The sequence below is a fragment of the Sinocyclocheilus rhinocerous genome, unplaced genomic scaffold, assembly GCF_001515625.1.
Source record: "Sinocyclocheilus rhinocerous isolate Xijiao unplaced genomic scaffold, SAMN03320098_v1.1 scaffold2184, whole genome shotgun sequence".
Taxonomy (NCBI): Eukaryota; Metazoa; Chordata; class Actinopteri; order Cypriniformes; family Cyprinidae; genus Sinocyclocheilus; species Sinocyclocheilus rhinocerous.
Genome location: NW_015635537.1, coordinates 184,949 through 199,314, shown reverse-complemented (window position 1 = coordinate 199,314; position 14,366 = coordinate 184,949). Strand labels below are relative to the sequence as shown.

The following is a 14,366-nucleotide window of genomic DNA, read 5'->3' as shown; positions in this document are numbered from 1 at the left end:
AATGTGTCTTGGAAATAAACAGGTAGTTTTAGGATTTAAGAATGTTATTTGTCACTTGTGAACTCTCTTGTACAAATGGTCAAATATCCAAGATGATTCTTTAAACATTTAAACAAAACAAACAAACAAAAAAATATATATATAATATATTATAAAATAGTTATAATATATTATAAAATATATATTATGAAAAGAGCCTCTTAAGCTCATCAATTCTGCATTTATTTGATAAAAAAAAACAGTAATATTGGAAATATTATTACAATTGTTTTGTGTTTTAATATATGTTCAAATGTAATTTATTCCTGTCTTGCAAAGCATCAATTACTCCAGTCTTCAGTGTCACATGATCTTTCAGAAATCATTCTAAAATGCTGATTCGCTGCTCAAGAAGCATATAATATTATTATAGATAATAACTATAATATATTTATAGTGCTGCATAATATATTTTTTTTAAATAGTACTTTTTTTCAGGATTCTTTGATGAATAAAAAGTTTTTAAAAAATGGCATGTATTTGAAATAGAATAAAAAAACTAATTTACCCCAAATTTTTGAACTGCAGTGTATAATTTAATATCACACACACACACAAATATTACTTTAGCAAATTACACAATATAAGCATTGTCAGTAGTTTTTTATCTGTAATTTTAATGCATTACAGATTCATTCAAAAAGGTTTTGGATCAATAGATCCGGATCTAGTTCTAGCTTGTTCTGGGGAAAATACAGTTCTACACAGACTCATACTCTGACATTTACACATTCACACACAGTCACTCATCCCCTTCCTTCTCCCACAGAACACAGCATTCCCATCTGAGGTGAAAGACTTGACCAAGAAGATCCGCACTGTTCTGATGGCCACGGCTCAGATGAAGGAGCACGAGAGAGACCCCGAGATGCTGGTGGACCTGCAGTACAGTCTGGCCAAATCTTACGCCAGCACTCCTGAACTCCGCAAGACGTGGCTGGATAGCATGGCCCGTATCCATGTGAAGAATGGAGACCTCTCTGAGGTACATCACACACAGTCACACACATCTTCATGTATGTTTTAACTGTGAAGCTAATGTTCTCTGGTTTGGTTCTCTTCAGGCAGCCATGTGTTATGTGCATGTAGCAGCACTGGTGGCCGAGTACTTGAGGAAAGGTTAGACACACACACACACACACACACGCACTCAAACACTTGTGATGATGCTATTATAGTCTAGGGATTGTCAACTTTAGTCGTGGAGTTGAGAAAGGAGCAATTTAGAGAACAACAGTGACCTACTGGAGAATTCTAGAAGTATTTTTCCATTGGGATATTAAACATTTGTCAATAAAGAGTTGTAAGCCTTGAAACACACTAAGCATCTCTGAAATAAAACGTTTAGAAATCAAAGCATTCTTTCAATAAACATTAAATAAATATTAAAATTAAAAATATAATATATATATATTATTTCACATAAATCACATAAAAATACTTGTTGATCACTTTAGTAACAGGGTTAAATGTTTACACTAGAGTTCAAAAGTTTGGGGCCAGTAAGATTTTTCTATTCATAAAAATTTTGTCTTCATTAAAAAAATCCTGAAAATGTATTTATCTTTCCGCAAAACATTGGTAATAATTAAAAATGTTTCTTGAGCAGCAGATCAGCATATTATACTGATTTCTGAAGGATCATGTGACACTGAAGACTGGAGTAATGCTGCTGAAAATTCAGCTTTGATCACAGGAATACATTTTACGCAAAATTTCTGTTTTTACTGTATTTCTGATTAAATTAATGCAGCATTGGTGAGCATAAGAGACTTCTTCCAAAAACATTATCCTTACAAAAGCCTTACAAACCCCTTTTTTTTATGGAATTACAGTATTTGTTATGGGTTTAAGAAAATAAAATTAAATATATATATACAGTGCTATGAAAAAGGTTTTGCCCCCTTCCTGTTTTTTTTTTTATTTTTTGCATATTTGTCACATTTGCATGATTCAGATCATCAAACAAATTTTAATATTACACACAGATAACCCGAGTAAATACAAAATGCAGTTTTGAAATAATGATTTCATTTATTAAGAGAAAAAAGCTGTCCAAAGGCATGATGTGTTGCTCTTTAAGCATGCTTCACTTTGTCAGACAGGTTCTATTTAAGTGATTTCTTGATTCAACAGGTCTGGCAGTAATCAGGCCTGTGTGTGGCTAGTGAAATTTAACTCAGCTTTCTGTGCGGTTAATCACAGTTCTTTCATGATTTAACAGGAAGGGGCAATTACTTTTTCACGTAGGGCCAGGTAGGTTTGGACAGCTTTTTCCCTTAATAAATGAAATCATCATTTAAAAACTGCATTTTGTATTTACTTGCATTATCGTTGTGTAATATTAAAATTTGTTTGATGTTCTGAATCTTTTAAGTGTGACAAATATGCAAAAAAATAAAAAATAAAAACAGGAAGGGGGCAAAAACCTTTTCACAGCACTATATATATATTTTTTTTTTTGTTTGTTTGTTTATTGTTCCTATGTTGTAGAAAGAGTCCAAAAACATTTCACAGTATTTTAGAGGGAAATAAAAGCAAAGTGTGCTAAATATTATGTACAGTATTTAATCATTAATATATATAACACTGCAATTTGAATATTAATTCAACACATTTTATATATGAAAAGGGTACACTATTGTAAAATTGCCAAGTGTCTTATTTGTAATTAATTTTTATGATATTTACTTTTGAAAATCCTACTGTCTGGTCTATAATTGGTAAGAATGCTTGAGTTAGTTTTAAGTCTTAGCTACCAAGGACACATGTCTAATTTTTTCAGGTATTTACTCTTAATGATTACACAGTAGTATGTGGAAGGTTTCACTATCAGTCATGTTTCTTTTCTCACCTTCTCACCTCCTCATATCTCTCCCTTCCGCATGTCTGATAAAGTCCCTGAAGATATAAGTTATCACTCAGTATGTTAAGAATTAAAACATTTCATGACAGGACTCACTCCAAACAATTATCCTTCACCTTTTCTACCAGGCATTATCACACATCTGGCTGTTTTCATATGTCTGTTTTTTAAATGGCATTGCTTCAGGAAAACTCTCTCTCCAAATGTGAATTGTAATGGTTGTTTGTGTGTTTGTGTAGGCACGTTTAAACAGGGCTGTACTGCATTCAGAGTGGTCACACCAAACATCGATGAAGAAGCGTCTATGATGGAAGATGTGGGGATGCAGGATGTTCACTTTAATGAGGTGAATATCTGTCTGAAAGCCAACAAACCATCCATTCAAATCAGAGGAGAAACAAATAGTCATGATGCTCAGCAAAAAGCAAATTCACACAGTAGAACAGATGGAGCAATGAGAAGCCGCCTTTTACTAGGAATGCACCGATACCACTTTTTTCAGAACGAGTCTGATACCGATACTTTAATTTTTGGTACTCGCCGATACCGATACCTGTATTTTCACAGCATTTGTAATTTTTTTTTTAAATATTGGGTGCAGAAACAAAATAATAGTAATAATAGTAATAATAATAATATGAATCATGTTAGTTGGCTTCATTTAGCAAACAGATATTACCTTCAGTTATTTCCACACTTAATTTACCTGTTAGAACAGAAGTGCGTGCTCTCGGACTCTCTCACTCTCTCTCTCGCTCTCCTTACCGTCAAATAACTTTAGTAACTTGTGCATTGTTTTACTTACTTGCTTTTGAAATATCCGACCGAACTACAAACTTTCCAGTGATGTCTGTGAGATATCTGTGCAGCCGCGTGCTCAATCCACTCAGCGCACTCTGCTTATCAGCTCGGGCACATCTGCTATACAGGCGTGAATATTGAATGTTTAACATTATATTAATTACTTACATGTACTTCATAGACATCCTTAATCTCTAATAACTCCATTCTACTCTCTGTTGTTCTGTTTTCAGTGTTTCTTTTTCTGGACACAGCTCTATTCACACGCTGTTTGGTATCGACTTTTGGTATCGGGGCATTTTTACGAGTACGAGTACGAGTACAGGAGTGCAGTATCGGGCCCGATACCGATACTAGTATCATCCCTACCTTTTACAGTAGCTGCTATCAGAAGCAGAATTCAGGAGAAGCAAGTTCAAGACTGAATTTGAGAAATAAAAATAAAAATGTCATTTGCAGGGCAGAATTTGAAATTCAAAGGTCAGCAGAAACAACAGTGATAAATGAAGTGCTATTAGATCCATAAAGTGCTTGATTCATTTTGAGAATGATTGAATCTGTATTTCTGATGCGCATGAGACGAGTAAAGAGCACTGCTGCAGAAATATATCTCATGAGTCATTACTTCCTACGTATATATTTTACTGCAGTATCCAATAACTCCATTCATATAATCCATAACCCATTGTTTCTATTAAAAACACATTGAATGTCCATATCTGAATCTCCAGGTACAATGTGAATTGTCTGAATGCAAAACTGCTGCATGCCGTTACACAATCACGGCCAAAATGTATTTGATGTTTAATATTCAATTTTGAAGTGGAAGATTTTGGACCAGTAAGATTTCACTTGAGGCAGGGCTATCATATTTTGATCAACAAAATTACTTGCATTTTTGTCACATCATATCAAGTTAAGATACAGCATTATAGAGTGTCAGTGTTGATTTAGTTTAATATTAGTGCAGTAAAAGAGGGAAGCAATAAACTAATGTCCATGTAACTGATGGTGGTTAGCAGTGAGCTTATCTCCACTGTGACTGATACTCAACTCAATATATATATATATTATTTCAGCTAGTTTCCAAAGCAACATTTCTAATTTTTGTTTAGATTAACTTGGACTAAAACTAAATCTGAAATTTAAAAAAGAATAAAAATGACAAACACAACAAAATTAGTGAAACTTTTAACAATTAAAATGAATTAAAAAATGATCATTTAAATAAAAAATGGAAAATGTTTAATAAAAAAATAGTACTTCAACGATACCTGACGAAAATATGATTAATTGAGCAAAAATGATTTAAGAAGTGAATTAAGTGAATTTAAAAAAGTGAATTTAGTCAAAATTCGAGCACAGATTACATTTACATTTGTTATGTGGAGACATTCAGTGAGGCTTAAGCGAGACTAAATACTTTTGTATTTACTGTATGCAAAAATTAGACAAATCTGCATTGTAAGGTTTTAAATGTTTAAGTGTGTGTTTGTTTTTGTGCCTCCTAGGACGTCCTGATGGAGCTTTTGGAAGAATGTGCTGATGGTTTATGGAAAGCAGAGCGTTATGAGCTCATCTCTGACATCTACAAACTCATCATTCCCATTTATGAGAAACGCAGAGATTTTGAGGTACAGCAGTAACACACACTGCAGAATAAAAAGGAGTGTGTGTTGAATGTCTAAAGCCTCGTACACACCGGGACGATTATCTCGCGCGCTTATCGCCGATGTTTTTCGACGCGTCTTTTGTGTTCATACCCAAGCGATTTTCGCTGGCGATGAGCCGAGTGAACGTGCAAATTCACTCCCTGACATTAGATGGCGCTTCATAAAAAAACAGAAATACCCGGTACACATCGAATCCTATTTGATCTGCAATTCCTCTCCATAACAACTCCCTCTTATCGAGATTTTTGTAGTCGCTGTCGCGTTTGTCATAAAGCCCTTTGTGTTCAGAGACCAATGAGACCAGCAGCTCTACGTTCATCTTGCCTCGATGCATCTTCTTGGTCTACTTATTTCCTCTTTGTCGTTAGGTATCAATGTGTGCTCAGCAAGACCGTTTTGTGCTTGAGCGCCACCAAGTCGTGTTTTACTGTAACTTCAGCAGCTCCAGGCACGTGAACAAAAGCGGCAATCTCATTGGTCGGCCAGTTTTTAACGCGGCGCGTCAAACCAAAAAAACGAACCCGAGGCGTTTTTTTTTAAATTACGCTTTTACGCCTCGCGTTTTGCGCGTCGGTGTGCACACTCACATTGGCGCCCTTTGTTTAGTCACGAGGCGTTAAACGTCGGCGATAATCGCGCGCGATATTCGTCCCGATGTGAACAAGCCTTAAGGGTGTGTTACCGGAGCTTTTACTAAAATTACACACATCAGTACAGAAATTGAAACTCACCTTTAAATCAGAGCCGATGTGTTTTGTAAACCCTGTTGTTGATGTTTATGGCAGAGACTGGCTCACCTCTATGACACCCTGCACCGTGCCTACAGTAAGGTCACAGAGGTCATGCACACGGGCAAACGCTTGCTGGGAACGTATTTCAGAGTAGCGTTCTTCGGTCAGGTGAGTCTCATCAGCTTCACTCATCATGTCTTTATCAGGACGAGCTCTATAATGACTCTTTATTGTGTCTATTCATGTGTCATGTGATTCATGTTTCTGCTGGTTCACTGTCTGAAGGCAGCGGTAAGTCTTGTGTGTTTGAGTTGAACTTTCTGTGGCCTAACATGGACTACTGTATTTCTATGCTCATGTTTTATCTTCAGCTTTGGGTGTAAAAAAAACATTTATGGGATTTTGAAGCCTCCAACGTATAAACATTACAATCTGGTCAAATAAAACAACAGTATTGCCCTGCTGACATAAACTTTGAGTTTAGTTGCATTGCTGGCTCTTGGTGTGCTTACCTGCATCTCCTGCTGCACTGATTTTCTTAAATAATTTTGTGTGTGCAGATATGTGTGTTTTGCATTTGGTTGGTAACACATAACATGTCCATTAACCTTTTTTGATCAGCATCAAGATTTTTAGGTTAAAATTTACAGCATATGAATTAGGCCTGGGCGATAAAACGGTATCGATATTTATCGACGGTACACCTTCAATATCAATAGAAAAAATGTTCGATATAGTGCACGATATAGGCACATGCTATGAGTGACGCAGACAGCACACACGAACACATGCTGAATTGAGTGCTGTGCCTGCCTGTGATGAGGAGTTTGTGAATAAAAAAATTAATATTAGTCGAATTTAAAATAAACATTTGCATTTGAATGTAAAAATAGCACAATCAAATGTTAGGAGATGCGGTGATGATGATGTAATTGACGTTTTTGCGTTTTAATGTTTTGTTAGTCTAGCCCACGAGACGCGCAGTTGCTGCGTTATTCATTCAAAATATTAGAGAAATATAGAAGCTCAATGCGGAGAAGATCTTGATTAGGTTAAAACCTAAACCAAGCCATTCACACAGAACACATATTTAGCGCATTTTTAGACGGACAAATATGACTTACTGTTAAAACAAAAAATATTTGTTGTTTGTCTCAATAAATTGAGTTAATTTAAAAATACAGTGGTTAAATTAAAAAAAAAAATTTCTGTTGGTCTTTGTTTTAAAAAAGGTTATAAAAAATGTCAACAATTATCTATACCGAACGATATGAAACAATATATCGTTCATAAATTTTTTTGCTATATCGCCCAGCCCTAATATGAATATATAACCCTTGGGAAATAAGAAGTAAAAGACTGAACTCGCAGCTAATATACTATTAATGAAATAAAAGGCCACTTCAGTGTACTTAAAGAGAGACACTTTCATGACTGATTCTTAACCTTAAGTAGACTTTTTTTAAAAGTGCACTTTGCAATATCAAAGTCTCAATAAATTGAGTTAATTTAAAAATACAGTGGTTAAATTAAAAAAAAAAATTTCTGTTGGTCTTTGTTTTAAAAAAGGTTATAAAAAATGTCAACAATTATCTATACCGAACGATATGAAACAATATATCGTTCATACATTTTTTAGCTATATCGCCCAGCCCTAATATGAATATATAACCCTTGGGAAATAAGAAGTAAAAGACTGAACTCGCAGCTAATATACTATTAATGAAATAAAAGGCCACTCAGTGTACTTAAAGAGAGACACTTTCATGACTGATTCTTAACCTTAAGTAGACTTTTTTAAAAAGTGCACTTTGCAATATCAAAGTTTCACTTCAAAGTACATTTTAAATCATTGTTTTAATAATCTTTTGTCATGACTTCATGTGCATTTCACTAAAAATGTTTTTTTTATTGGTTTTATTTTATTGGTTTTTGTTAAATGTGAGCCAAAATCATCACAATTAAAAGAACCAAAGACTTAAACTACTTCAGTCTGTGTGCATTGAATTTATTTAATACACGAGTTTCACAATTTGAGTTGAATTACTGAAATAAATGAACTTTTCCACGACATTCTAATTTATTGAGATGCACCTGTACATGGGAAGTGTATGTCACAACTTTTTGGCCAGTGATAGGCTTACATTCAGTGATTTGGAAACAAATACATACTTATAAAGCCATGTTTTGTAATGTCTTTCCAGTATTTACGTATCTGCCACAATATGTAATGTCTTTTGGCAGCATGTATTGGTAGAAATGTGAATATTGTGTTATCTGATACATTTTTTCACTAGGAGCCCTAAAAAAAGTTATTTGCAAATGCATTTTAAAACAGTCAGCTTCCAAAATGTATTTTAACCCAACTGCCTATATTCTTTTTCATGAAATGATTAGCAGTACATAAGACTTACACAGTATGTCCTGGTACACCTGTAACTTTGAAGATTACAGCACCACCTTCTAAACCTGTTTCTCTGTTCAGCACAAAATGAATTTCCGACTAAAATGGGTGCTTAGTTAAACAACTGAAGTGTGTTTCTCATTGATGAGTTGTTTCTGTCGCTGTGGTGGTTTGTGTCTCTAGCAGTACCAGTGTAATGACTCTGAGATGAACGAGGTAAACTCAACTTTAGTTCTACGTGTGTGTTGTGTTGTGGAAGTCATCATAATCCCTGTTTAGTAATTAGGATTTATCATCAACACTCTACAGTTTTTATACTTCCCAGTATTTCTGTTGAAAATAGTTGTGTTCTGTGACTAAATTCGTGTTCAAATAGCTAGTAGGCAAATAGCTTGACTTTGTTTCAGGAGCAAGTTTTCAATGCATTCTTCTGATTGATTCAGATTTGCTTGTTGTTTTAGGGGTTCTTCGAGGATGAAGACGGTAAAGAATACATATATAAGGAGCCCAAATTCACCCCACTGCCTGAGATCTCTCAAAGACTCCTTAAACTGTATTCAGACAAGTTTGGAGCTGAGAATGTCAAAATGATCCAGGATTCTGGCAAGGTAGAAGTGTTCACATACGATTTTGCATAACCAGACTTTTGACTATCAGAACAAAGTCTGATTCACATTGCAACTTATTCTGGCCAAGAAACGCCCACCTTAGACAGGAAGAGATTGACTGATCTGTCAAACGTGTCAAGTTTTTTGGGGTGGGTAAACCTGAAATCGCATACAGTATATCATATGGGGCATATACCTGCAGTGTGGCTTTTTCTAGAAGATTTTAAGATGTCAATATTTGTGTTTGCCATGAGATGTAGAAGTCCAGACATATTTAACCAGCAGTGAACAGTGTGGTTTAACTAGTACTACAACTATAAATACAGAGTTCTGGCATGAAACTCTTGATGGCGCAGTCCGATAGGTCTAACTCAATCTGACCTAATGACATCATCACATGGCACAGCTGATTGGTTCTACGCTATATGGGGGTTATTTCATGGATGTTATATTTGCAGCAACAATATTCTTACATGCTCACAGCAGCATGTTGTGGATGTCTCGGTACTTGCTCTGCCGCAGCAGCAGCGTAGCAGATCTATTCCGCCAGGACCAAATACATTAACATTGTCATGTACATTACCATGCCAATCCCTCTGAGAGTTGTCATGACAGAACTGCCTTTAAGCTAAAGCTGCGTTACTGTTCGGTGCAGATTAATCCGAAGGATCTGGACTCTAAATACGCCTACATCCAAGTGACTCATGTCACCCCGTTCCTGGAGGAGAAGGAGCTGCTGGAGAGAAAAACAGACTTTGAGAGGAGCCACAACATCCGTCGATTCGTCTTTGAGATGCCGTTCACCGTTTCAGGCAAAAAACAAGGCGGCGTAGAGGAACAGTGCAAACGCAGGACTATCCTCACCGGTGAGTACTCACACTTACACACTGCATACTGGCCATAGAGACGAAAGATAGAGATAAGTTACACTTCCAGAGAGATCCTCCCAATCACAAAGTATAGGCCTTATCTTCACAGAGCAGATCCAGACAACCTCCGTGTCTCGGATTTAATGCTCAGCGAATATGTCAAATCTTTCAGAACTGTTTAAAAGCATCTCATGAAGTCGTTTGAGTTCATGTCCAAAGCGAGGAAAGCTGGTGTCTAGACAAAGAAGCAGCTCAAATATAAGAGAGAGAGATAAGAATCATATTGAAACACTTGTTGAGTGTTCGCGATTTTAATTATTTAATGGTTTAACCATTTAATGAGCGAAAAACGACTCTGCATTTGTAATGTGTTAGCTTTGACCCTAACCATAATATTACTAACTTCATTCTTGGTTAGACGTCATATGTAAATCTTCTGTTCGTTCTCTTCATCTCTCAGCCACACACTGTTTCCCGTACGTGAAGAAGCGGATCGCGGTGATGTATCAGCACCATGTGGATTTGAACCCCATTGAGGTGGCGATTGATGAGATGAGTAAGAAGGTGCTGGAGATCAGACAGCTGTGTTCCTGCAGCGATGTGGACATGATCCAGCTGCAGCTCAAACTACAGGGCAGCATCAGTGTGCAGGTACACACACACACACACACACACACACACATGACCTTATGCTCAGTGAGTTTTAGAATGTCATGTGACATATGTAAACCTGTCTTTCACTCTCTCTTCAGGTCAATGCCGGGCCTCTTGCTTATGCCAGAGCTTTCCTGGATGACACCAGCACTAAGAAATACCCAGACAACAAAGTCAAACAGTTGAAAGAAGTTTTCCGGTAAAACACACACTTCAGTCTCTGAGAACTCCTTCGTCTAAAACTATTTTAAACAACATTGCATATATACCTGTACAATGCAATATATACTTTTTTTTTTTTTACTCAAAAAAAAATCAAAAGTTTAATCAAAAGTGACAGTATAGACATTCATAATGTTACTAAATATTTCTATTTCAAATAAATGCTGTTCTTCTGAACATTCTATTTATCATAGAATCCTGATAAAATGTCACAGTTTCCATAAAAATAAACAGCGGTTTTCATTATATTTTAACATGTATTAAACAAGAAAACAGTTGTTTTAAATTGAAATAGTATTTCTCAATGTTACTGTTTTTGCTGAATTTTTGTTTAAAAAAAACAAAACAAAATCTTACAGACTCTTATATGCAATATATAATAATGAGCTCACATTGAACTACAATTAAACTTCACAACAGCTCAGCTGTTTAAAAATGGCGAAAGATCCTATGAAATAACACAAAAACACTAGTATGTGAACATGGGAATTATGTTACCTGAATTATGCCCTTTTTAATTTAAGTAAATCGAATCTTAAATCTTATTTTTGTGCTTTTTCAAAATAGCCACCTTTGTGTAGATTACAGCTCTGCGCGAAATTATTTTGTCAAGAAGTTCAAACATTGAAACAATTTATGTGTGCCCACACATTGACTGGTATTGAAATTGAAATCTGCAGTTGTGTGTATTTGTGTGGTGTTTTGCAGGCAGTTTGTGGAGGCGTGTGGTCTTGGTTTAGGTGTTAATGAGCGTCTGATTAAAGAAGATCAGCAGGAGTATCATGACGAGATGAAGGCCAACTACAGAGATCTCACTAAAGAGCTGTCCGCCATTATGCATGAGCCTGTAAGACACAAATAGTTCACCCAAAAATGAAAATCGTGTCATCAATTACTCCCCCTCATGTTCTTACAAACCTGTATGAGTGTGCGTCTTCTGTTAAACACAAAAAAAGATATTTTGAAGAATGTTGGTGACCAAACAGTTGACGGCAGCCATTGACTTCCATAGTATTTTTTTTTCAATGGCTGTCAACTGTTTAATTACCAACATTTTTCTAAATATCTTCTTTAGTGTTCAACAGAAGAAAGAAGCTCAGGTTTGGAACAACTTGACAGTGAGTAAATGATGACAGTTTTGCTTTTTGGGTGAACTATCCCTTTAAACTTTCTCATACTTATGTATAACGTCTTTTCATTGTGTTTTTTTTTTTAATCTCTCCATTTTCTTTTCCTCTTTTGCTCTCATGGTCACACTGAATGGTAAATGATTTCTTATAACTGAAACATTCTTAAAACCTGGGATCCGCAGCCACAGAAACCCACAGGATTCACACACACACGTCATTCACTGCATTCTACACATAATGCTTTCTGCTACCAATGAAACTCTCATCTCCATTTAAAATGATGTGTTTTTTTCTTGCTAGCATATATACATAAATTTGGAAACTCTGAATTATATGAAAGCTCCCGTTTCATATTGTGAAATCAGGAAAATGCAACTAAAATGATGTCTGTTTGATGTAATTTTATTATAGCTACTGTTACCTGATGCGTTTTTGGCTTCAAAATTTAGAGTATTTTCATTGTTTATTTATTTATTTATTTATTTCGCACAAAAAAAAAAGGGACAGTGTACATTAATCAACATTCATGAATGTAAATGTACGCAAATTAGCCCGAAGGCTAGTTTTCATTGGTAGTCCCTTTGCCAGATGTTATTAGGCCAAAAAACTAGAGAAAGAAAAGAAACAAAATAGAAAGACAATAACAACGAAATTCAACCAAAAATGATAAATAATGTAGTGGTAACAAACCGCACATGCATCCTTAAGATAATATTGTCTGATAATATGACTGATCACAGTTACTATGCAGGATTGGTCAGTGAAGTTTAGCAAAAGATCAGCTGCAACACTACGAGAGCCACTGATCTATAATAGAGAATATAATATAATAGTCATTATATATAGATCAGTGACGAGAGCACAAATGTCTGTAGATTTGATCCCACAAGAAAATGTGAAGAACCGTTTCAATTTGTTTGTCTTGTCTTATTTTATTTACAGTATATTTTTTATTCATTTCAAAAAAATTAATGTTTTGTTTTGTCTTGTGTTTTGTTTTTGTAAATGCAAAGCGCTGTTCAGATTCCATGTGGCTTTTATACTCGCTGCAGTGCTGCGTGATTTCCTCTCTGTTTCCGTCCCCGGCTCCACAGATCAGTCCAGTGGATGATGGGATGCGCAGTCCTCTTCCAGACTCGCTGCACATCTTCAATGCCATCAGCGGGACGCCCACTGCCGCCACTCTCCAGGGCCTGCCAAACTCCTCCTCAGTGGTGTGAACCTGACCCCTGCAGTGACCTTATGACCTTTCACCTTTCATTTCACACCTCTCCCAGACCTCATGAAAGGGGATCTGTATGTTCCTGCCTCATCCAGGGGATTTCACCTGCTGTTTCCTGTGGAGACTTAATCAAAAACTGTATTTTATTTTGGCCATTTGGCCAGTTTTATTAATAGCCGTAGGAAAGAGAGGGAGAATGGGTCTGAAAATGATGCAAGCCAAATTCAATCTTGTAAGCACTGCATTCAACGTGTGCTAACATCCAAACTCTTGACTCTGACTGCAACGGCTTTTACATATTATACATATCTGCATCCTCTGCATTATTCTATATTGTTTTATTTTGTATGACTTGTTCAAGCTCAGATTTTCAGTTTTTGATGTCTACTTGTTTTGCTGGCTCGCTGTCTGAGAGGCGTCTGACGTTGCCATCGAGTTCAAACCGCCGTCAGCATCAGACGGGTTTAAAGCTGTCATATGTGAGCCATGAGTCCGTGAGTGTGTTTGTGCAGCAGACGCACATTGAGTGGGCGTGGCATTCGTGTGAGGAGGTCAGCGCTTTCACTGCATGTGATACACTGGAGGTGCGGCGGAGCTTGTGCAGACACAAATGCTAATGTTCAACATTATTATCAGTTATCAAATATTTTTATACTGTGGGACAGCTGAATGTGATGTTGTTTTTATCTGTATTTAACAGTCTCTACTCTGCTGTATTTAAACTGGTATTGTCCCTAATGCTTTGAATAAAATCTCATACAATTCTCAAACACTCTTTCAGTTGTTGGGTTTTTTTTTTTATTCAAAACAAATTATCCAGATTTTTAACCATCATTAATTACCATAATTATATTGTGTTTTATCTTGTCTTTTCAATGTTGTTTTGTCTTTTGGTTGTTGTTTTGTTTGTTGTGTTTTGTCTTTTCGATTCTGTTCTTTGTTTTGTCTTGTTTAGTTTTTTTGTTCGTTTATTTTCTATTTTGCTTTGTTTTGTCTTATTTTTTTGTCTTTAGCTTTTTTGTCTTTTTTGTCATGTCTTGTGTATTTTTGTTTTATTTTGTTGTTTTGTTTTCTTATTTTTTGTCTTTAGTTGTTTTGTCGGGTTTTTTTTGTCATGTCTTATTTTTTGTCGTGTAGTTTTGTTTTG

General features: G+C 35.8%; 1 protein-coding gene across 1 annotated transcript in view; it reads left to right on the top strand.

Moving 5' to 3' along the window:
• Nucleotides 1-13,989, top strand: part of LOC107747233 (dedicator of cytokinesis protein 9-like) — a 106,942-nt gene extending 92,953 nt beyond the window's left edge. The window contains exons 42-54 of the mRNA XM_016561685.1: nt 809-1,024; nt 1,104-1,158; nt 3,145-3,251; nt 5,218-5,340; nt 6,165-6,278; nt 6,396-6,401; nt 8,698-8,730; nt 8,976-9,122; nt 9,778-9,988; nt 10,452-10,642; nt 10,744-10,844; nt 11,576-11,714; nt 13,092-13,989. Of these exons, the coding sequence (XP_016417171.1) occupies nt 809-1,024; nt 1,104-1,158; nt 3,145-3,251; nt 5,218-5,340; nt 6,165-6,278; nt 6,396-6,401; nt 8,698-8,730; nt 8,976-9,122; nt 9,778-9,988; nt 10,452-10,642; nt 10,744-10,844; nt 11,576-11,714; nt 13,092-13,217 (1,569 nt within the window). The 3' untranslated portion in view covers nt 13,218-13,989. The remainder of the gene's footprint in view (nt 1-808; nt 1,025-1,103; nt 1,159-3,144; nt 3,252-5,217; nt 5,341-6,164; nt 6,279-6,395; nt 6,402-8,697; nt 8,731-8,975; nt 9,123-9,777; nt 9,989-10,451; nt 10,643-10,743; nt 10,845-11,575; nt 11,715-13,091) is intronic.
• Nucleotides 13,990-14,366: the final 377 nt, after the last annotated feature.